A 24,867-nucleotide genomic window follows, 5' to 3' on the forward strand; every position below is an offset into this window, starting at 1 on the left:
AGCAGAATCATAAGGGAACTCCGGGACCGGAGTTTCGGATACCCAGTTTGACCTCCCGGTTCTCGTATTGGGTCTCTCCTCAACGGAAAAGATGCAAGGCAAAGTGCATTACACTCAACCAAGTGCTGTTTTCCACAGTTACATGAAATATTAAGCACATAGTTTTCAGTAAAAGGACTATGAAGTAAACAGGGCAACTGAATTTCTTTCTTACGGACAAGAAATAATCTAGTATTATAGTTTTGCATTTTATATTTTTGCATACAAAAAGAGCTTTTAAATAAGTAGCATAAAGCTAAACATTTACAGCAATGTTTAGATTGATAAACATTAGCAGCTACTATAATTAAATATTAGGGTGCATTTTTAAGGATACAGAGAGGCTTCAGGATATCTGGATTTTATGATTTTTGTCCAATTGTTTTTAATGCATTCCATAAAATTTTTGGATTTTACACTGTGTTTCATTATTTAGTTGCAGTGATTGAAACAATACCTAGAGAAATCCCCTCACATCTCAAAGCAAATCCTGTCTGGTCACTCAGCTACACCATTCAACGACAAAAATGCCTATAAGTAACTAGCATTATTTATACGACCCTTCACCATGACAGGCAGCACTTAAAGCCTGAGAATATTAAAAGCACATTCAAGAACAAGCATTACTCTAAAGAATCAAGGCAAAAAAGACAGGGTTCACACCTCAAAGCGAGTGCAGAGGCAGAGCTACCCTGGTGAGGCTTATTTAAAAATGTATGAACTTCCCATCACTCCAAATTCTACTTGCGTCAGACACAAGCAGCAGTAATTAGGTGCCATTCCCGGCCTTCTCTCTCTCTTATCTCTCTGGATTATGTCAAAAAGAAAAAAGGAAAACTATCCGATTTGTGGCTGGACAAACGATGCAGAGCCTGCACGCGCTGGAGCAGGGGCAGGACAGGGCTCAGCGTGGTCGCCTGCGTTCTCTGCAGGCCCGCGCTGTCTCCAGCAGCAGAGCTGCTGCAAGCAACCCCAGGGCTCGCGCTGCGCCAAGGACCGGCGAGGACAGCCCGTCTGCACAGAAACCATCCCTCTGTTTCGCGTTTCTTTGAGTGCCCCAAGCTGGTAACTGAAGGGGTGGAAATCCAGCCTCCAACCCTGCCCAAGGCACGGAGCGGGAGCGCCGGCAGCGTCTCCTTGTCGCTTCGCTCTGACCTGTTGTTGTTATTTCACGTTTTGCACGGGCGCAGGTTCTCAGCACGTGCAGAGGGACGCGCACGTCTCTGCAGAGGGAACCGCTCAGCACCTTCGCTAAGGACCGGCCTCACCTCGAGCACCGGGCACGAGTGCGGAGCAAAAAACACTCTGAGGGACTCAGCTGCTGCAGTATCTCTTGTTTAAGGACAGAAAGACAAAAGGGAACATCAAGAAGCTGCATTCACTCGAATCGTACGGATACTGCGTAAGTTATTCATTTAGTCTTCCCTTGTTTTGAATTTTGCAAGAACTTGTCTGTCTTGTCATTCGTTTGCCTCGTTATGCTCAATACCTCCATAAACTCCCCCTGCAATCAGCATATTAATCCTGACATCAACACGGAAGTAACAGGCACAGCCACAACATGCAGGTGGGGATCAGCCCTGCCATATGCATGTAATTATTGGGAAGACATTCAATTTGCAGACAGACATAATACACTACCACAGTATTCTCATACTGCATTCAATCCCACTTTCATGACAAGCTGCAAAAATTTACTCTATCAGAACAAGATCAACAACTAGGAGCAAACTTCCTTTTTTTTTTTCCTGTATGTTCTGCTTTTAATTACTTCAGGGCTCCAAACATTAAAGACTTCTGAATTTAAACCATTCCTTTCAAATGCAACTGAAGCTCTATAAATTTTTATCTTGTTGGTCAATAGCCAGGCACTAAAGTGAGAATAAGGGTAGCAATAAATACCTTATTTTGTTTCTGGTGGTACAGGGTAGAAGGAAACCTGACTTTTAAGCTTGATCACACACTTCATCTTTTTACATAAATGGCAACACTACAGGATTTCAGATACAATCTTCTTTGACCTTCCTGCACAAACAATTGCCAGTATCTGATAATTTTTTTTTAACCCTTACAGATGGAAAACAGCTCATGAGACCTGATGCTGCCAGTGTCTCATTTGTGCATAAGTCACTGCAACAGGAAATTTAAGATCCAAGTTCCACTGAGAGGAGAAGGAAATTTGCTGAAGGCCCCTGACTTGGTCTACATTAAGTATGAAAAAGGCAACAACATAGCAGATGAGTATGTTTAGTTGCTAAGTAAGTTGCTAATTTTAAAATCTTTTTCTCCAAAGCCCTCTATCTTACCAGCCACAAAACCAAAACATGCTTCATCCAAAACATTCTGACCGATCCAGGAAAAGGGGAAACTCTTATTACTCTTTTCCTGCCCTGCAGTGGATCTTAGCAACAACGAGAACATCATCATCTTACTCAGTACGTCTGTTCCACATGCGTTTGAGTCATATCTGGTTTCTTTACCAACTAGAAACTCTTCCTTCCTTTTACTCCAAGCGGTGGAGGTGATGCAGTTGTGGGTTACTGAACTGTTAAAGCTGACTACGAAGTCTTTTCTGACATACTTTCCAGTGTGTCAGAGGGTGAGTGGCTGATTGATTTTCAGATAACAGGCCAAGCTTGTCACTCTGGCACAGGAAGGGCCAGGAAATCACAGTTTCATTCATGAAGGGCCTAAATTCAATCAACAGAAAATGCCTGAATCCTTAAAAATAGCATGCACTGTTGTTGTCTTTCCAGAAGCCTTTTTAATATTCTCTCTTCAAGGTGTATCTACCAACAGCAACGGAAACTAAAAGTTTTTGAAGGAGACTGATTTTGCAATATGGGTTTATTTCTTTTCTAGTCCATCTCACTAACAAAGCAGGAAAGACTATTTGTTTGGTCCACTTAGTATTATCATAAAAACCAAGAGCTTTGTTGGGGGATGAACTAGAAGAGGTGCTTCCTTCGCAGTGTAACCGGCAGTCTGGGTTTACCACTTTGGGATGGTTTTTTTTTTGGAATGAAAGGAAAAAGCAAAGAGGAAAAAAAAAAAAAAAAGACCCTTCAAGTTCTTTGTCACTTACCACTGCCCAAGTCCACAAACAAATCATCTTCTGTCATTTTAATTTCATCTATCATTTGGGCCACTAAGTCAAAGGAAGTTTCTCCGTAAACCTCTGGGGAAAAGGGCTCGTAGTTGTTGAGTTTCTCTGGATCGGTCACCGAGTGGTTGTACACTTGCTGCAGGATATGACGGAGGAGCCCGTTGGAGGGACGAGTGTTGAGTTTCATAGGCTGGGTGGTTCCCTTCCACTAAACAGAGAGCAGGAAGAGAACATAAATACACACACAGGCTCGAAAAAGAGCAAAAGATGCTGAAGATGAAGTGCGACAGGGACTGCTCTGCAGCCTGCATCACATCAGCTAACAGGTAACTCAAATACCTCTGACAGGGTGAACAGAGGGTGGCAAGGGCAAGATGTAGTGAGAGATGTAGAAAGTCACTGGCAATGTAAAACTAGGCATTGAATATATTCAGAGTAGATGACAAGTGAATTTATCTGCTTTTTAAATTGCTGATCATCACCAAAGAGTGGTTAACTATACTGTCAATACGTAAACTGTTTTATTTTATTACATTAATTGGGAGAGATCATACGTACTCAGATAGGAGCGTCAGGAAATAGTTGAAAAACAAGGCTCTGTTCTTTAAGTACTTTCTCCTAAATAGAAATGCTACTAGTTTTTTTTTTTAAGTCTGGTTTTGCTTTAGATAAAATTCATTTTATCCTTTATCCTAACCTTCCTGGCAGATGCCAACTCCGGGATGCTTCCGAAGCATTCCTCTGCTTAAGATCCAAGTACAGTTTCCATAGCTGGCCTATGTGCAGACATTTCAGACAGTGATTACAAATGCTGAAGGGCTTCAAATTTTTCACTGTTGATAAAGACATGAATGAAGAAGCCCAAACATGAGTTTTAGGGAGTTGTAGGCCCCAAAGTGAAGCAAAGTGTGACAAAAAAGGTAGTTTCTTGGCCATAACATTGCCTGTTTCAAATATCAGAGAGAAGAATATCTACCTGTAATTCCAAAATTAAATAGAATAATAAAATTAATCCATTTCTCGTGTTTTATTTCTTCCGATTCAATATTACACTGGGGTAAGAAAACCAAAAACACTATCTTGTTAAAATGGTCTGAAGAGACATTTCACTGCAGTTGTGCAGAGCGAGCCCATAGAACAGAGATGCTGCACTGAAGAGAAAGGAAATTCTTAAGCCATGGATCACTGCCACAATACACAGGAGGGTTCAGATGGATTATTTAAGTAGCCCATAAGCCAGAGATTTCCACAGACGAAAGAAAAGCCATATTATAAATCCTCGAGAAACGTCTACACACTGAGGTCAGGGAAACCTTTTGTCCAAAGGCAGCCCAGCTATTTCAAAGTGTCCAAACAAGGACGCCCCAAGGGTTGATATTTGACATGAGTAGCCTATGTATCTCCCTCACCCGCAACGGTAAATTTAGTTTTCTCTTTAAATAAGAAAGGCAATCCCAAAGGAAAAGAAAAAAATCCCTGATTGCCTAGATACTATCAAGAAAACAAGGCTTAATGTAAGTTTTATTAGCTTCCAGAAAATCAAACAGTAATGTAGAAGTATTGGTGCCGAAGCTACGCTATCACATGCAGTTCAGTGTCAAGAAAGTCAGCATTTCTTGGATATTTTTCACAATATCAGCTAGATAAACATCATGGCATAACAAAGGTAAATACCTACCAGCTGATGAATGCTATCAATGGCTCGGTTGTATTTGTCACAAAGCCTCTGCATGCTTTCAAAGCTGCAAAGGGAGGAAAAACGCAGGGTCAGTTAGAAAGAGAGCACTCTAAGAGCAGCTGAGATTTGAAGGTAAAAGTTCTTTTTTGTATTTAATTTTAAGTAGGCATCTTGTTTTCTGCAGTCTATATTATTACACATACTTTTAGATCATTGTATAGTTTCTTTAAAAAAAGCCTCAGTAAATCAGCAATACCTGACAAATGAGGAATAAATTCCACAATATAATATATTCAGAAGGAAGAAAGTGCCATTTTGCACTAAAAATGTGGAACTGAACTTTAGGTTCCTTTATCAATAGGTAAAGGACTGAACTTAAGATAAATTCTGATTATAAGGAAGTTTTGGGTTCTTCTGGTGCATTATCTCCTTTCCAGGTCCTCAGATGCAGAGGAATTTAGTACAGGTAGACGGATCCAGCACATAATCTGTAAAACTTAACCCAACAGAAAATCCCAGCGATTGCTGCCTGGGCTGGCAGTCTGCTCAGTCACATAATGAGAGAAGCTGAGAAGATTTTTAAACTATTCGATTCAGGCCAGGGAGGAAAAGATTTTGCTAGGAACATCAGACATAATCAGATTCCACAAGGCAGCAGCAAAAGGACCAAGGCAAGGAGTTACACAAGGTTATTCAATTGTGGCCATCCCCAGATAAGGAACAGAGAGGAGATGGAGGCCATGGGAAGGAAGCGGCTCTTCAGTTGCTTGGGAATCTCACATTACCCTGACACCAGACAAGACTCCTTCGCTGAGGAGTTTTGCTGACCCTTTTCAAGGCTTCAGTGCCCAGAGCAGTGGCCAATGATGTATGAGAAACTGATGCAGGTTCATCCCTAACCCTGTTGTCAAAGTTAGTCCTGCTGTAGCCTTGAACAAATCCAACAACCACAAGGGCAGTTAGGGAGGTGGTTGTAAATCACAACTTGGGGCTCATCTCTTTCTCCAGGCTCAGTACAACCAAGCCAATACTCAGACCAACTTCTCCGTGGATATCACAGGGGCAGAACCTGCCTCTCCCAGCCTCCAGGTGGATGCCGCATTCTACACGTTCATCTTCAGTTTTTAGATATTCCCACGTAGCCAAAGGCATCATAAAACTCCTTCCAGCTGCCCAGAGAGGTGTGAACTCTTTGCCTTTTGATTTATCCCCCCACTCAAACAGCAGCTCACTTGCATCAAACTCCAATCAGAGGAGAAACGGGGCGGGGTGACCTCCTACGCCGACGGCAGGAGCAGGACACAGCGCTGACAGGCAGCTCCGGCCTGACGATTTCCAAACAGGACTTCGTAGCTACTACAAAAGTAGAACCCTCAATGCCATTCAGATTCCAACTCTGGACACAGTCCAAGAGCACAGATACCAATCATTGTTTTGCAGTGAGTAATTCCAACGTGCACCAGAGCTCAACTCTCTGCCGTGTGGAGTTTCCAATTATGTCCTTAATCCGACAGCCTTTGCCAATATTTCTATTACACATTTCCTACCAAAATAACTTTGCAGGGTCTGAAGCCAGTTCTAAAAGAAAAGCTCCAGTTTACAGTGCCTAAGAATAACCAGTGACAATCTGATTCATTATATACCATCCTGGTCTGCCTTTCCGACAGAGAAAGGAAAAAACAAAATCCTCTCACCTTTTTGTATCATAGTCAATTAAAACATAGTTTTCCATAGCAAGCTTGAGATCTGGGATTTCTTCACAGACCCATCTGAAAGGAAAGAAGAAACACCATAAAAACATCTTCTCCAATCTAGGTTATTAAGGCAGTCTGTCTTGACCCTCCACTGCCATTGCTATACAGAGAGACAAAACACTGCAGCAGACACGACAGAGCCCCACAATGCTGGGAATAAGGCAGAAATCACAAATGCTCCTTGGAAAGCTGCAATAGTTGGTACTGGTTTCTGTTGAACAAGCACTAAGATGCCCGTAGACATTGGCAGCAGTACAGAACTCTTGAAATGGCACAGCTTCAAAACGAGGAGGCAAATATATTCAAAGCATCTAAAAATACACAATGCGACGCTAACCTAACATAAAAAGTAACGCAGAGTGCAATATTTTGATGAGATTCTTTTTTAACAAAAATCTAACGATTAAAGATGTAAGCAAGAAAAAAAAACACACAGAAGTTTTAAATCTAAGGCTGCCTCTCTTCTAATATCTACCATTTCCCTGAAAATGTGACTACTTCAATCTCTGCAACTCTTTTAAATGAGGTCAGTGGGCAGCAGCAGCTGTTTACTACTGGTTTGAAAAGCAAACTAATCCTCTGAACCCATTTACCCCAAACTTTCGTAAGGTTGCTCGGTATCAAACGCAACCACATCACAGTTACTTTGCACCAGGCAAACACAGGCAGCATGAAAGCATTTCAAGAGGCTGCATATACTGCAGTGATGCTTAAAGGCGAGTCGTGAAACACTGCTTTGGCCCAGGTGCTTCTAGCACAGGTTTTGCTTTGCTGTCAGCTGGTAGAGCGTGGAAAGCACTAGCACAGATGACTCTGGCTTCAGCACTGTGTTTGTTCAAGCCTCTCCATAGAGGGTCCTTTCAGAAGAATCACAGTGACACGCGATGCCATGGGCACCAAGGCACAGGACATGACCAAAAGCAGCCCAAAACGTGGCCCCAGCCCAGGGCTCGCGGTCGGACAAGGCGCCCGCTCCAAGGAACGAGCCGCAGCCGCAGCCCCTGGCGTTCCATGTTCTCTCCAGTCAACAGGAGAAACCTGTTTTGCAGACCATGGCGAAACACCACAATTTCATGCATGTAAAGTGATATTAGCAGCTCTAATGACCAAGCAAGCGATGCTGGCAGCCAAGCAGCCTCAGCAGGGTTTCCTAGGCGAGATGCTGCCGCTCGGGTTTCGAGGCCAGGTAGAACACTGCTCACATTTCCTCTGTGTCTGCACCGTCCAACTGCGAAAACCCGATGCCTCTGTCCCTAATACTGTCCTGCCTCTGTCCCTAATTCTGTCTACACAAGAACAGAATTTATCACATTAAAAATCAAGCAAGATAGGGAAAATTACAGATTTGTGTTGTAATTGCATCAATTCAGCTTAGAAAATTAACTCGAAAGTTCTGATTTCTCCTTTACACTTATGTCCTCCGTTGCACTGTGGCTCAAGACACCCATTTACTGAGCTAAAGTAACACATGGGAAATTTGGGGCATGTCTCCATCGAGCACTTACCGAATTGTCTCAATAATTTCGTGAGCAGCATCATGGTGTTTGTCCTGAAATGAAAGAAAATAGATGTTTCAGAGAGACAGCTGAAAAATACCATCCCCATCCCTTACAGATCACAGGAAGGACAGGCAAGTGCCACGCAGGCCAGCGCCACTCAAAACGGTCACCCTGGGGAAAAGCCATAAGGATTGGGGGCGTTTTTCAGGTTTCTGGGGACTAGCACAAGATTTGCATGAGAAAAGGGCCATTCTACCTTTGTCATGTCCAAATGAAGGAATTGTGCAGTGCTACCCAGGGAGATTTTTGGTACCCAGCAGGTTGGGGTTACAACTTTTATCAGATTTTATCGACCTCGGACCCAGAACGTGCTCCCATCTCCACATGGGCAATACAATTCCAGGCAGCAAATGGCTTGCCAAAACAGAGCATCAAATAAGCAGGAAAAGCAGATCTCAGTATAAAGAAACCTGATAGTTTCTACCTGAAAACGTAGACCTTTTCACCAATTAAAAAAACAAAAAATAACTGAAATGCACATTAAAATCATGCACTGTGCATATAGGCTAGATTGTGGCACAGCTGTTTGCTGACATGAATTTGGGAAGTTGCTAGGAACAGCAGAAGCAAAGCAAGTGTCGGAAGTCAGGGCAAACAAGCTCCTATCAATAACGCCATTGCAGGTCCAATAAATATAAATAAATATATTTTAAGAATGTTAGGGGAGTTACTATATCTATTACTGTGTCCATATTGTTAGGCCTTAGTTACCAGAGACCACCTGCAGAGAGTTTAGATTATATTTAGATATTTGCTTCTTAAAAAGAGTTTGACCTTTTAATTAAGGCTCTGATATCTAAGATCCTTCCAGAGCTAGAAGGTAAATGTCATCTCTTGCACATGCAAATAACCTTCCTTTTTCTTTTTTTTTTTTTTTTTTTCTCCTTTCTGCAGCAGTAATGTAATTTCTACAGCGTTACCTGGGGGAAATTCTCCAGCAAAGGGTGGGGATGGGCAACAAACAGCCAAGGGTTGGTGGCAAGGAAAGGAAGGGAGTGGAAGGGCAGCTCTCATGCACAGATACACAAATGGCTATTTCAATTTCTGCAAGTTACTGAAGAACTTGCTAGGAGTTAAACATAGGATTTTCCCCACAGTATCACAGCTTCCAAGTCTGCGTGAGGAGGCAGACTGTGCCCTTGTGCAGTGGGTCCCTCTACTCAAGGTCACGAGCAGAAGTTCTCATTTCAAGGAAGAACCTGCACACAAAGTAACGGGCAAGCTGGAAAACACAATTACATGAATGAGGGATGGCAGTAAGGGCAGGTATTTCTTGGTCTGTCACAGTACGTGTTCACAGTCACTCTTCTTATTTTACTAGGAAAAGCTTTTAATTGTATAATGCAGCTGGAACATTTTGATTTTCTTCCACATCATCAAAAAGGAGAAGATACCAAGAAAAAGGAGCCAGGACATTCTGCCTTAGACACAGCAGTCCAGAAAGCCAGTGTCACCTGGGTCGTGTTTCATAACCAAACGCCAATGCTACCCAAATGCCTGGGAACAGAAGAGCCATCAGAAACAACCTCGGGATTTTCCTGCTTCCAGTGTCTGCCGTGGGCTTCGTGGCCCCAGGCTGGGGGCCCAACAGCAGCAGTAAACAGACAAGTCAAGTTCAGAAAGGGAAGGTCTTGACAAATCTTGGCCTAAGAAACAGGCGAGAAGTTGAACTAAAACCTGCACCAAACTCATGGCATGCACATATATAAAATACACACGTACGTGTTTATAGGAATAGGCCTTTTATTTCTCATCTGCAAGGTATTAAAAAGAAAAAAAAAAAACACGCACACAACTTGGCTCATCCATAAACAGTGTCTCAGTTTTCACCTTTCATTCCATGCACAGTTATCACAACATAAACCCTTGGGCTGATCTAGCTATTCCTGTAAACTGTGTTCCTGCATACTAAGAATATGCTTTTATCAACAAAAGCACATTATATTGCAAAAGGGTATTTGTGTTTATGTTGGCATAAGCATTTTCTCCGAAAAGCTTACATTCTTCACTGACTTTTGCACAATTTCAGTGCTAGAAGAACACTCGTTAAAGAAACCCTGCCCTAAAGTCTCCATGAAAACGCCCTGTAAATGTTCAGAGCTGCTTATTCAACAAATTCCTTCATCTGGAAATATATATATATATGTATGTATGTATGTATATATACACACATACATGCCTACAACTACAGATCTTCCAGTTTAAACAACTGGTTTTACTAATGTAACCTCATGCAAAAAGAGCAGCCTGAAGAGGCTTCCAGAGTTTATTCTGTGTCACTATCTGGATTAACAACGGCAAAAAAAGCTCCCCATTTACCTCACTAAAACTTCTCATGTTGAGAGATTTACCTATTTAACTATACTCTTTTTATACTCCATGTAGACTGGCTTCAGGATCTCAGGCAAGTCTTCCAAAAAGAAGTTGGAGAAGATCTCCCAACACTTCTTCAAGGGCAACACGGTGCAGAAACGGGGGAGAATCCAGGCCTAGCAAAGATATGGACCACTTCTCACTTTCTAGCCATCACTTTCAGTCCCTTTCAGCATTACACTTGTAGGATTTAATAGGAGCAGGCAGGAAGCAGTGTCAGCCATCACCTTGGTGTTTACGACACTGATGGAGATTCCCCAGCAAGTCAAATAGAAACCTCAGCACAACCACAGCGCCCGCTCGGGCAGGATCAGCCTCGGCCCGTCCAAGGACACACACTGCTTTGGGCCAGACGCTACTTTTACAGCAACCGAGTGTGGTGAAGCAGTTTTAACCAGGGTCACTGCACGGGCCCATGAAGTGAACCCTCAGGGTAGGCTGGGAGGACCAGCTGGTTCTGCAGCAGTCAGAAAGGCTGGAGAAATGCAAAAACTGGCCCAGCTCATGGAGAAAGCGGCACGTTTGAAGGTGGCCTCTGGCTTCTCAAATTCGGACGCTCACTGCGGTGCTTTTCGGGCTGCAGGACCCACGGCGAGCGGGATGGCAGCGATGCCTCCGGCAGAGGCAGCACCACGGGCTTTGGCAGCGGCAGCAGCCCGGCTTTGCACCGTATCTGCAGCTACACTGCGATCCCTGCCAGCAAAACATGCCCATGAAGGGCCTCTCTCAAACAGACCCTATCAAAACATACATTGTGCAGAGGCTCTGGAATCGTGTCTGCTCTGTCCATAGTCACGAGATGATCCGTGGGACTGCGTGTCAGGAAGAGGCGCTCCATTCACCCTGCGGCTCTGCCGGCCTCCCTGCTCCGCGCTCCTGCGGAGGCTCCTACGTGTGCTGCCTGCTCTGGCTGTACTGCTCCGTGTTCTTCTATTTATGCAGTTGGAGAGGGGCTCCGAGTCTGCTGGGCCACATAAATGGGAGCTATTTCACAAGATGAGACATTATCTCTTTAATGTGGTCTAAGCACTCAGTACTTAAAATAAAAAGTTGCACTGTGTAATTATTGAGAGTGCCCAAAGCTATTCATAACAAGTTCTTTCTTAAACTTAAACACACATATTAAAAGCTAGTTATTACAGTCAATTCTCTCCCCCTGAAATCTCTAATAAAAGGTTTCATATTTTCAACCTAAATGTTCAATCTGAAATTGAAACGTGAGCTCCCAGAGAAGATTCAGTAGTTTTGCCAAGTTGTTCCATTGGAAAAAATCATGGAAAGAAAGCAGACACTTTTGGAAAAGTCACTAATTTTCTATGGAAAACAGGGAAGGAAAATCATTGCCAGGACTACTGACCAGCTTCACACTGCTGATGCTGAAGACTCGATTTCTCCATCCATATGTTAGGCCATGGAAATAGCCTTTTCTATTAGTTTAATCTGTCCCTTCATCTCTTCCCCCAAAGCAATCCATCCTTCTTTCACTGAAAGCCAGGACTTTTTCCTGCTCTCTCATCCCAGGAAAACAAGGATATACAAGTGTTTCTGAAAGCCCCAAGGCAAAGGCAGCGCTGTTTGAACTGGAAGCTGGTTTGTATCGGACAGCTCTGGGAGAAGCCCTGCCCTAAAGGCAAAATAAAATAGTGTCTAAAAATGTTTCCCAACTAGGTATTTTCATGCAACCATTATTATTTTCTATAATCACGTACTCCTTTGGTTAATCCAAGCTAAAAAATAAACACTCATCAGTACAACCAGAACTGAGAGATTTTGAGTAGTAATCCCAGCTATTACTGTAACGCCTACGTAGAAAATTAATGGGGCCCTGATCACACTCGGCATCATCTAAATTGTTCCAGACATCTCAGTTGTCTATATATAGCCTTGTCCTATGAAACACCAGCTTTCTAATAAAGAAGTAAAAAATAAAAATAAAAACAACTGCTAAACGAGCAGCAGGCTGGTAATGCAGCAGCCAACACAAAGCACTGCACACTCTGCCATGAGGTGTAGCTGTTCTGGTCAGCCTGTTTTGGAAGTTAACATCCCTCTGGCTGGGTTAAAGGCACAACTGGGAAATCCTGCTGCAGCCCTGCACCGCGTCCCGGCCGCTCAGGTACGTTTGCCAAGGGCCTGGGTATTTCACAGAGCAACACTTTGTGCTGTAACCACACCACTAAGCTCGAGCAGCGGCCCGAGCGCCGCGCATTTAAGCTTCCTTAAATACACAGGACACATTCAACTAAATGATCGTGGCTGGCATTGCCCGAAACAAGGAAGCACATCCCAGCACCCCCCAAATGGGCATCTTTTTATGTTTCTCTCCTTCTTAAACTCTGCAGAGGGAGTTTTCTATTTTCTTATGTTTAAGCTCACACCCAGCCTCGTTTCTCCATATATGAAATGGGGTGCCCCTGTGAAGTCTTCTCAGTCAATGCAGTGCAGTAGAAAAAATGCCACAGAAAAAAGGGGAAATTGCAGGTTAGAAAACCTTGCAAAGGTAAGAGGAGAATCTCCGTTTGGTCTTGAGAAATAAAAAAACATACATGCACTTTCTACCAGTAGATGTGTAAACATCTTGCAGAGGGCTTTAAGATCCCTCATCTGAGGAAGAAAAAAAAAAATCTTTGTTTTCTTCTTTCCAACACAGGGCTGACCTGCCCAAGAGCCAGCAAGAAGGCGGCTGCGCGGCGCGGGCCGTGCGCGGCGAGCGCCTCCGAGCTGGGCGAGCTCCGGGCACGCACCCACGAAGCGGGAGGAGGACGGGCTCTCCTCCAAGCTCCCAGGTGCCCACAGGAGGAATCCAAGCACTTCGGAAGAAACAAGACCCAAGACAACCTAATTAATAGTAAATAGTAAAGCTTGTGCACTTTTTAACGTCAAATCCTTCAATACCATTCTACTTCCAACGTTTGTATCACGTAGGGTTGGCTCTCACTCCTAAGCGCTGTCTCCATTCCTCCTGCTTTCACAGAAGTCACCTGGACTGACAAGTTCTGAGCTGCCCATCACTCTGATCTTATCTAACTTGCAAAACTGGAAGAGGTCGGGCTCATTCCCCTCTGGATTTAAACACGGGCTGCTCAGAGTGGCCGCCCTCTTCACAAGCAGCAGCCATAAATCCAAAGGAGCGGATGTTACAGCTGGAGACAAGATGGTTAGCAGAGATCAAAAAGATGGAAGAGCAGATCTATCCTGCAGAAGACTGACACGACCAGCGCCTCGTCAACAGCCTGGACTCCCTCCAGCTGTGGTCAGACGATAAGCATTTCTCTAGATACAAAAAAGAAAGGCAATTACAGCTGCAATTGCCCCAGAGAAATTAGGGGAGGAGGATATGAGGCACAGTGCTTGGATGCCCTCTTTAAGCCCACTGCCTGGAGGATATCCCAAGTTTTATTTGTCTCCCGACTCTGCAACACAGCAATGTCTGTGCTGCATTTCACACTTTACTGCCAGACTTTAACATCATCTGATTTTATGCAAAAACGTAGAAATTTAGACATATATATTCACATTTATAAACGAAGACCTGCTGCTGCCAATGGCCCTGTTTTTTAATCTTCGCTCAGCTGGGGAGAACAAGCTATTGAGGCTGAGTTTTGAAACTCATCTCCCAAACACCAAGAGAAAAGACAAGTTCATCATAGTTGTAGCAATTAGCAGGACTTGGCTGTGACACACAACTAAGCAGAAAGACCATGGAAAGCACAGAGTGCACTGCGGCCTCCTTAAAACCAACTTCAGAATTTTTAAGAAAAAAATAAGCAAAGTTTGGGCTGAAATCCAGTAGTTATCAAAACTACTAAATGAGCAAAGGAAATGGAGAGGATCCACCTTGACCTGGGTAAGTCGCACACCGTGAGCACAGGCGACCCAGAGCTTGTAGGCAGGAAGCGCGGACCTGGCGGCCACCGGACACTCCCATTGCCACGACTCCAGCCCCAGGAAATAAATAAAACAAAAACATTGGGTCTTTCGCAGAGCTACGTCGCTGCAGACGCTGCACAAGTGCTAGGATGGTTCCCAGGAGAGTGGGCAGGAGGGCTATAAAACGCGTTACTCTGCAGTCACTCTGGAGAAGGGTCTAAGGCAACATCCACACGGGACAGTCGCACCAGTATCGCCCACGGGCTGCAGTCTGCACAGAGCAGACCCAGACCAGGCCTAGGTAAGGAGCAGTTCTGTTATGCAAGAAGACTTTTTAGTTTAAAATTAAAAAAAACCAGACTGCTCTATGGGAACATACAGGGGAATATAATCACTTCAGTAAAATGGTAACCAATACTGGTATATGCTGCTGTCCTTTCAGTACGTTCTAGCACCAGTTTCAAACCCTCCTGTAACCACGGGCCACGTTAATAGAGAAATAATCCTCCCATAGAGCAGGGAATTGGGGATGAGCAGAGAAGAATTCAGCCTTCATTGCCAGCTTCATTGCCAGAAACTTAAAGCCTTTATGTAAAACCAAAGGCAATTAACATCAGTTATTCCTGGTAGAAATGAAAATCCAGTCCCAAAAGTGCTTGAGTGTGAGCTGCAATTGCATTAATTTCAGAATTCCATTAGGAATATGGATGCAATAAAAAGAAATCAGAAGTCGAGCCCATTTTCTTTCCAATTTCTTTGAGGATATTTAAAAACAGCCAAACCATTCTTCACAAAAGAACTTGTATGTTTGTCTGTCTAGAACAGCGGCAACAGATGAACAGCCTTGAACACATATGTCTGAAGGGTGTCGTTCTGTGACAAAACTCCCACTATAATAAGGTTCTCCACTGCCTTCATCTACAGCATCTGTGAAACGTCTGAATTTAGCTCATTATGTGAATGCTCATAATATCCGCAAAGAATAAACAGAATTATCAGAGCCAGAAGTTGTACGGGACCTGGAATATGGCTGGTTTATAGATAACTTTTCTCATTTTGAAGGTAAGACAGACACTGGAGGCCTGCGGGAGACAAGGTGACACTGGTGACAAGTGCACACACACTGTTCAGATGAGCGAGAGCAAACGGGGTGACTGCTTTGCTGGAAGAGGCTACCACATCTGCTCCCATCTTTGCTCCCCCAAGTGCGTGATCCTCCCGCTGCCTTGGTGGACCCTGGTTCTCTGGGAGGCTGGGAAGAAATTCCTGGCCCAGCCTAGCAATTTTGGGAAGTATTTGGTGTTTGAACAGCTGCTCTCCATCTCCTGTAAGGAAAACTGGCAAGGCAAATAGAAGCACCTTGAGGGCCACTGGTAGCACAAAGCAGACCTGAACAACCACTTTCCATTCCACAAAGTGTCGATCTTGGACAGCTCAAAGATCCTGCTCCTAGTTATCACACACAAACATTCCACTACAGCATAAGTTAGCAGTAAAGCCTGGTATTCTGTATGGAGCCGACTGAGTTCCTAGGAAAAAAAAAAAGATGCTTCTGCAAAGTGCAAAAGAAGAATATGAAGAGCCAGGTTCTTCCTCCAGAAAGCTGCAACTTGTGTTAACCTACCAGATCTGAGCAGCACACATACAGAATTTCTAAGCGCTAATCATTTCTAAAAGCCTCGATTTTAAGGACATGTAAATGGTTTAGGCTCAACAATATGAGGGGGTCTTTCTTTAAGAGAAGAAAAGGACTAAGAAAGCACAGAACAGAATCACCCTGCCTTCCAACGGGCAGGCACCAAAGACATCAAGTGAGAGCAGGGACTCGTTTCACCCGCGTCACGGGGCCCAACGCTGCGAACACCTGAGCTCTTCGCATCAAAGGGTTTTGCACACAAATATGCAAACCAGGGGGATCGCCTGCAACAGGACTGAAATCCAGCTGTGTCGGAGAGGAGGGATGAAAAAGCAGTTCAAGAGCTCAAACTTCTCTTTTTCTGAAATTATAGAGCCCCTAAGCTCTACCAAGCGAGTGACAAAGCAAGAGGGAAACCGCAGACACTTCACACTATGTAGAAAATATCAGAAGCCTTCTCAGTAATAGAAAACGTGTAACAACCCGTGAAGTTTTACAATGAAACTTGCTCACAACCTTCCGAAGGTCTTCCAATAACAACGGGGAATAATGATTTTACAAATAAACACAAGCAACCCTTTCCAGTAGATGATTTTGCTGCCTTCATTTGTTCATTACAGTTCTTTCATCAAAATACTTCTGCATGTTGATTTTGAGGAAACTCTCATTCACCCATGAAGTGAAACAACAAAAAAAAAAATCTGCAGAGCAGAAACTTTCGTTATTCATAGATCTGCTCCTATCTATGAGGCCATCATTTCCTGTTGTAAAACACACTCATCTTCTTCCTATATGCTAAAAATAGTAGCTACTCAATTTGATATCTATATCATGTACTGCAAGTATCATACGTCCAGTTTTATTTCTTGCTCCTCTTCAGTGTTGATTTTGTCTTTAATGATCAGTACAAAGAAATTAGTATATATGCAGGGCCCCAGTGTGACCTTCTTTTCCTTCTGTGGATCCTTATGGTAGAAGGACAAAAGTTACGCAAAAATACTTTAAATACCCCGAGATACTTCAAGATTATCAACCAAACAGTCAGGAATAAATATATTGGGAGGAGACAAAAAAAACATACAAAAACAAACACACACACCCCACTTCTGCTCCTTTATCTTTGCCTTTACAGTAAAAAGCATTAGTCAGCCAAAGGTTAACTCTTAAAGCAGCAAGAAAATAAAAGAAAGACAGTACAAAAAGGGGGGAAAAATAAAGGAAGAGTACAAATAGACATATGGATGTCTGGGGAGAAGGGCAATACAATTTCCCACAAATCTTGCATGCCAAGAGGTAGGATATTTGTCCATATTCCCAGGGGGAACACGATTTATTCACATACTGCAAGGAAAACCATCTCCAGGCAGATCCGGGCTGCCGCGAAGGACAAGAGCCGGAGCCGCAGGCAGCGGCATGAATTTCTCTTGGCTCACTGAGAACTGCCAATACGGCATCCAACTGTAACTGGGTGAATTACAGGTAAATAAACTTTAATTGTCAGGATTGCAAGTCACACCAGGACAGGAACATTAATCCTCATCTTTCCTCTGAAAAGAAAATAAGGTCTTTAGCAACTACTTTATCTTTCAACAGTTGCATCTCAACCATCTCTCAAGACACCTGAAAAATAGGAGTCCTCTGGTCTCATGGCACAGCAGAACAATTTTCACTTTTCAGAGAGAAAGATGAGGGGGGAAAAAGTTAAGCTTACTGGACTTCTGCTACATATTGCATCTTTTGGGTCAGAGCTTTGAACAAAAGTCTGAAAACTGAACACATAGTGGTTGTCACCCGTGACAAGGTGGACTTGAAAGGGTAAAGTACAGCAGAGAACTGCTACTCGATAGTGACCACAGGCTGCGCAGTTGAAAGCTGCATGGTTACGGTCTCCCGCACCTTCTGAGCGTGCAGACGAACAGCCTCAGAACAAGCACACTGCGCAGTCCCACTTGGCATCCTTGGGAGCAGGAAAGCTCAAATTATTCATCTGTGCCAATTCTGTCATTTGCTTCTGTTTATTTGCCGGCTAGCAGAGAAGCCCGAGCACTTCTGAAACGATTTGAGTCAATTATTTTACTGTTTGCTACTACTCACTCCTGGCAGTTCCACAGTTATGAGGAGCTGGAGGGGAGGGCATGAGAAATAGTTACGCTGCTGAAGTTTCCAAGACCTTTTCATTTCAAAAGCTTTTTCATCGCTGTGTCATCCCCGCCACCGTTGCCCAACTGGCTTCATCAATAACGTTGAATCAGAGAAAAATCCCCTAGCGCTGCCCCCGCCGGGTTTCTGGGCCATGACTGAAAACGTGTTCCCGGGCGATTACTCAGAGCACGAGGGGCTTTTGCCTGGCAGAGGCGGCTCAGCGGCTTCCTCTGCCACCCCCTCCTTCGCGCCGACACGCCTGCCCGGGGCAGCCGCATGAGTCAGCCGCAGCTCGGAGGGGAGGGCGCTGCGCAACGGGTTTTTTTGGTCCTGCCCAGATACTTTCAGCGATCTGGTTTTCCAGCTCCCCGCCATCGGCGCGGGGGGTCGAGGCTACCGTTCACACAGCGAAGGCGGCCGCTGCAAGGGGGGCTGCGGCGCCCCCGTCTCCTGCCTGCTCCCCACGGCTGCCGCGCGGCAGCGGCTCCAGCACAAACCCCACGTGCGATTCCTCCTGCCGCAGCGCAACGCGGTCAGCACGGGCCGGAGCTGGACAAGGGGAACGGCGAGCGGCTGGGGCAGGGAGGCAGCAGCACCACCCTGCAGCCGAGGTGCGACCCAAACCGCGCGAGGCAGGAGAGGGCTGCAGGAACAAGCTGCTCAAGAGCAAAACCCAGGCCCTGCCGAGCTGACCTGCCCCCAGGTTTGGTGCAGGGGGGCAGGGGACCACGCACGGTGCTCGTTTCCACCTGTGCAAATAAAGTCAAGTACCATCGAGCTGGCATTGCGCTGCTCCTTAGTAACAGACACATGTACAGCTCTCAAACAGCTGCTCGGAGCGATGCTATGACAACACCCAATTAGCCAATGGGAATTTCTTGCCGCTACAGCAGAGTGGAAAGGGAAAAGAAAAGCACAGACAAATCGCTGAATTATTCAAGCCAGATTTATCTCCCCCATCGCTGATTGGGAGGCTTAAGCTTTGGTGGTTCAGCGCAGAGGTACTTCACCCCGACATGACTCACATAGCAGCACAAGCTGCACTGTCCCTGCGTGGGGCAGGGGCAAAGCGGTGACATTTGCAGGCTGGACAACAGGAATTCAAAGGTGGCAAAGCGGTCCCGGGACGCACCTCTTGCTCCATGGAGGCCTGTGCTCCCAGGCGTTATCGCAACAGAAACGACAAGCCCTTAAAGTCAAACCTGGGAGCAAACCCCTGATGCGGAGGGAGGTCAGCAGCATCCTTGCAGGGATGCTATTCAGCAGGCAAACAATGAGCAGGCCTGCGGGATGAAAAGAGCAGGGCAAGACAGGCAGATGTCTAATTTTGAAGCTTGCAAGGATTTAAGCACTATTTAACATGACAGGCGGCGAGTCATTTAAAGCCATCAGGATGAAGGGTGCAGCTCGGCAAGAGCTTAAGCCACTCAAAGTCAACAGCAATTGCACCCTCCTCTCATCACCTGATGGCGCTGGGCCATTCCCTCCCTGCCCTCAGCCCTGACGGTCGCTTTGATCCCCCCTCCAAACCAGCTCAGCGCAAAAGAGGAGAAAAAGGCACCAGGGAAGTGCCCTCCTATTGCTGCACCAGCTACTTGGTACAGGCAGACCTGCAAAGTGCCCTAAGGGGTAACGAACAAACATGGGGTTTGGTGACAAAAATCAGCCCCCGGTCGCTCGGTTCTGTTCACAGCCAACCTCGGTCATCCCAGCAATACAAACCAGATGAAGGAACTGACCCAAATTTGTATTAAAAAGGCCCTTCAGACATCACAGGCCATGACTACTTAAGCCGGTCCTGCTGTGCTAGAAGTAAGACCCCAAAGGCCTTGCAGATTAGGTGGATCTTACCGAGGTTATGAAAAAAACCTCATGGTAAAACCTAAAAAATAATCAGATTTAGCTACAGCAGAAGGCAGAGACATGCATGAGAAAATGGGCCAATCCACGGACAATTCTCCTGGAATAACCTAAATATCTCCAAGGCTTAGGAGGGGATTTCATCCTTTGTATCCTTCCTATCTACCTCTAGGTAATAAATACTGGTTTGTGTGTTTTGATACCTGGCGTATGACCATAAATGACTCTCTAGTGGCCTTAGCCCTTTTAAGATCACCTAGATCCACGTGCTGAAATGGCTGAGCCAGCAGAGCTAAAAATATACATCTTTTATCTAGAGGCCTATGTGTCTCTCACCCGTATCAATTTCTTTAGTTTGGTTACAAGCAGAGCAACATAACCCAGGCTACAGCATCACAGCCCCCCGGAAACGCAAATCAAGCAAAAATTGGGGCAGATATTTGGGAGGCAAGGAGTTAAACGGCGCGTCCACAGGAATAAACGCGCTCAGCTCCGGTTAAACAGGGCCCTCATAAAAACCAGAGGTCAACAGCAGAAAATATTCTGTGAGTCATGAGGCGAGATTACTCACTCTGCACTATTCAACTTACTCATCGCAGTGCGTTACGGACAGAACTGCTCACCATGTATTCATTAGAAAAACCATGGCCTTTCCTCTGAGAAAAGCAGAAGGCGGGGGAAAGAGTCATACTTTCAGTTTTGTCTGCGAGCCAGTGGGAGGCTGGATCTGTAGCACCAGAGCTCTCTCCTCCCACGGCCTTAATTAGTCTGCTAGGGAAATACATGTTTCACATCACCCTCCGAGGCCATTTCAGCAGCTCCACGAGCCCTAGTTTGTCAGCTGAGCGGTTGTGCAAACTCAGCAGTCTGCGGAGGTGCCGCTTCGCCTCTTATATAGACCGTAAGCAGCAGCCCTTAAATAAAAAGGCACGTCACTAACGCAGGCTGGCATCAATACGAGAGATCAGGCTGCCTGCCTTCTGCATGGCAACACCAACATCACTGATTTAGATGCAGTGAGAACATAAAAATAGACGAGTTATTTAATTGCATCACGGAGGTGCTCGTCAAGCTGCAGCCCCACAGCACAACTCGACCGAAATGTGACTCCCTGCCATTCCCGTTGCTCCCATCAAAATATAATTAGGATTGAGGGTTCCCCCCATCAACTCTTTTGGGAAAATATATTTCAAAGTATGCAGCAGGAGATAGAAAGGTTTGGAAGGTGAGAGAGAAAACACGGGGGTTTCTCCCGTAGTACATAGTGAAACATAGTAAAGCTACCTGAAGTCTTTTTGATTCCAGGTATCCCACTTGGCTTCCTAGAAACCAAGCGGCAGCGAGTGGTGAAACTAAGAAATGTTCTGCTTACGTCAAAGGGAGCCGAGCTCTGAAACCACAGCGGCGCAGGCAGCGCTGCCAGCGGCGGCCGCGCCAGGGAGGGCAGGCGGCGGCGCAGCGGGACGGGGCAGCCAGGCCAGGCGCGGCCGCGGAGGGGACGCGGTTTCTTCCCGAAGAGGAGGCACCCGCGGCGCGGCCCCCCAGGCAAACGGGGCTCCTGCAGCGCGCGGCACGGCAAGCAACACAGCGGCGGGCTCCGCAGGAACCGTCCTCCACGGCTGGCTTCCTATGGAAGGATCTGCAACCCGGAGAGGCCGCTTTAATGGCAGGATGTTCGGGTTTTGCAGCGTTTCTGGACATATGGAGATAAGGTGTGTGGGGAGAAACGCTCCTGCCCGACATGCTTCTGATTAACTGGAAAGGAAAAACTATGTCCTAATCCATCTTCAGAGGCCGCTGCTCAAGTTTCCCCCAATTAACCCAATCCTAAGATAAAAGCAGCATGAAAATGCACGTTTTTTGAGGAGGGTTTCACCTACAGAAACTTTTGGGAATGTATATATATGTATATAATAATTTCTTGTAGATTAATCCTTAATCTGTGCAGTCTTTAACCTACACTTTACACAACCTGCTCAGAGCAGCAAGTTAATATTTGGCAACACGAAGCAAAACGGAGCTGGTCCCCATGACACTTTCAGTTTCTGTCAACTGAAGCGGCGCGCGCCCGCGCAGACACGCGCGAATGACGGAGCTGCCCAAACAGGAAAGGCTGCATGGAGGCGCGCGTGCTGGCGGCCCCGCGAGCCGCCGACCCAACCGGCACGCCAGCGTCCAGGGAGGATGTTTTGGAAACCGTCCGCGGCCCCAGAAAGGGGCGGCCAAGCCTCGTGCGCAGCCGCCCGCCGGGCCCCAAGCCGCGTATTCCTGACGGCTCGCGCGCACGTAGGCGGCGAGCGCCAAGCGGGCGGCCGTAACGGCAGCGCCAGCCGCCGTCCCGGCACGTTCTGCCCGCGGAGCGTCACCGGGGCGAGAGCAAACGCTGCAACGGGGGAAAGGAGCAACAGGGCTCAAGCCGGGATCGTTTCTGCCCCCCTCCCCTCTCAAAGCTGTTCTCAAAGGCGGTATAAAAATTTAATCTGAAAAATCAGATTGTGCGAGTGGTGCCACAAGGCGCACACAAAACGCAGCAGCTCCCCGCCTGCCTCTCGTGAGATTTTCGCTAATTCGAGCGCGGACGTTGCTATCAAGGTCACGCATCTTGCGCTCACGGCTCTGAGCAGGCAGGACAGAAGTCAGGCAAGTTAAATAAAAAACAAAAACAAAATAGAAACGCTGCTGCCATAGCGAAGCGGGGAGCAGTGACATTTTGTTTGAAAGCACGCGGATTACAACTGCCATCAACTGCCAAGCCGGGCTCGAATCCTGCGCGGAGGGAGTAAGGGGGAGCACAAGGGCAAGGAAAACACGAGCAGCAGCCCCGACCCTGCGAACTCGGCAGTGCAGAGCCCTCCCTTATCCCCATACAAGTAAATTAAGCCTTTTCCCCTGCTTATCGCCCCTCCTGGGGTTGGTTTTTTTTTGGGGGGAGGGGAGGAACCCTAGTATCAGAAGGAATTTGTAGGGATTTGGGGACTAGAAAGCCCGTTTTGCTCCCACTCGGCTTATTAACTAGCTACACGAGTCAAGTTCAAGAAAACATGAAAACTTTTCGTTAACCAGTGCTCGTGCCCGCCCTGAAGTTCAGTCATCCAATTATAAAAAAAGAAATGGGGGGGATTTGACTTCCAGGAGGGCAAAGGCAGCAAAGACCAGGGCACCGTGAGCCTGGCAGTTTGGGGTATTTTGTTGTTGTTATTGTATTAAAATAAGGATATGCTACGTGCCATAATCCAGATTGTTACAGCTTCCAATAAGGAAAAAAATAAAAATTAAAAAATATATATTTTTAAAAAGCCTTAGCAAGGGCAACATCCAAGCTGAGGGTGGGGGGGGTCCGGCGGGGCGAGGAGGGGGAAGCGGGGGCACCGAGTGGGGGGGGGTTCATTAAGTCAAAACCAAATAATAAATAAAGGCGGGATGGGAGAGGGGCTCTTGGGGCTCCGGCGTGACAGGGAGCCGGGCGGAGGGGATCAGGTGCCGGCGCGAGGGGCTCGGGCCGGGCCCCGCGGGCCATACTCACATAGACGGGCAGCGGCCAGGGGTAGACGGCGGGCTCGGCTCCCACGGGCGACTTCAGCCGCAGCTCCAGCCTCTCGCCCATGTCGGCAGCCGGAGGAGGAGGCGGCGGCGGCCCCGCACCATGCTAGAAGGGGCCGGTCGGGGTGTGGCGGCCGGGCCCGGCCGGGGGCGTGCGCGAGGTGAGGCGGCGATGATGATGATGATGGTGAGGAGGAGGAGGAGGGAGGGGGGCAGAGGGGAGGGGAGGGGGGAGGCCGGTGCCGGCGGGGGCGCCCGCTCCCCTTCGCCTCCCTCTATTGTCGTTAGCGGCTCGCGGGGCTCTCGGGCGCCGCCGCCATCTTGGGCCGGCGTGAGGCGAGCACAATGAGGCGCCGCGCCGGGCCGGGGCGCGCGGAGCGGAGCGGCGCGGAGCGGCGCGGCGCGGGGGGCGGGCGCGGGCGCGGCCTCGCGCTCCCTCCCCCTGTCCTCAGCTGCCCTCCCCGCCGGCGGCTCCCGCGCGCGCGCGCGCGCGCACCCCCCGCGCTCCCCGTGCGCGCGCGCGCACCCCCCCCCCCACTCCGCGTACGCACCCGGACCCCTCCCCGCGCGTGCGCGCGCGCAGGCGGGAGGGCGTCGCGCTCGGGGCCGCGCGCAGGTGCCGGTGCTCGGGGGGTGCCGCGCTGCAGCCGGGGGGTCCCAGGCTGGGCCGTGCCAGGACGCGGGGGGTGCCGGGTTGGCACCTGCGGGCGGCCCCGCAGCGCCCCGGCCTGGTTCGGCTCTCGCCAAGCGGCTGCGTCTCGTGTTTGTGGCACTGGTGGCCGCCGAAGGGACCTGGTGTGGCTTGAGCAAGGGTCTCCCACCACCCACCCACCCTCTGCTCGTGCCCCTTGGGCTGCATTTCCCTTCCTCCTCCCTGAGCACAAATCCCAGGCTACACAGTGACATCTCGCAGTCCCCTCAGTCCAATTTATAGCCCTTTTTTTTCCTCAAATAACTCCATTCCTAGCCAATGGTGCGAAATGCACAGCACAAAAACAACAAATAGCGCTTTGCCTAAATCCGCTGTTTGGAAGAAGCACCAAGGTTGGGCCTTCCCTTGCAATACGCTTAGGGAAAGCTGCGGGGGAAAGAGCTGCTCCCGCCGCCCTGGCGAGGAGGAAGAGCCTTGGAGCAGAAAGCAATGCCAGGGCAAAGCTCTCCGGGGCAAGGCCGGGACGTCGTTAATGCTTAACAAACCAGGGCCTTTCGAGTGATTCCTCTGCTGGCTCTTGCGCTAAGGGAGTTTAATGGACAGCAAACGTGACAGCTTGGCGTTTCTGGGAGCCTGATCGGATCGAGGGAGGCACGAG

At 47.3% G+C, this 24,867-nt stretch overlaps 1 protein-coding gene across 5 annotated transcripts in view; it reads right to left on the minus strand.

Moving 5' to 3' along the window:
- Window positions 1–23,726, minus strand: part of DOT1L (DOT1 like histone lysine methyltransferase) — a 60,520-nt gene extending 36,794 nt beyond the window's left edge. For all 5 annotated transcript variants that reach the window (XM_088526789.1, XM_088526791.1, XM_088526790.1 and 2 more), the window contains exons 1-5: window positions 23,541–23,726; window positions 8,083–8,126; window positions 6,518–6,592; window positions 4,824–4,887; window positions 3,125–3,353 (exon numbers count right to left, since the gene is read on the minus strand). In XM_088526789.1, the coding sequence (XP_088382915.1) occupies window positions 3,125–3,353; window positions 4,824–4,887; window positions 6,518–6,592; window positions 8,083–8,126; window positions 23,541–23,621 (493 nt within the window). In that variant the 5' untranslated portion in view covers window positions 23,622–23,726. The remainder of the gene's footprint in view (window positions 1–3,124; window positions 3,354–4,823; window positions 4,888–6,517; window positions 6,593–8,082; window positions 8,127–23,540) is intronic.
- Window positions 23,727–24,867: the final 1,141 nt, after the last annotated feature.

This window comes from Tinamus guttatus, unplaced genomic scaffold (genome assembly GCF_059628265.1).
Source record: "Tinamus guttatus ecotype Peru unplaced genomic scaffold, ASM5962826v1 Tinamus_guttatus_pri_ptg000254l, whole genome shotgun sequence".
Lineage (NCBI taxonomy): Eukaryota > Metazoa > Chordata > Aves > Tinamiformes > Tinamidae > Tinamus > Tinamus guttatus.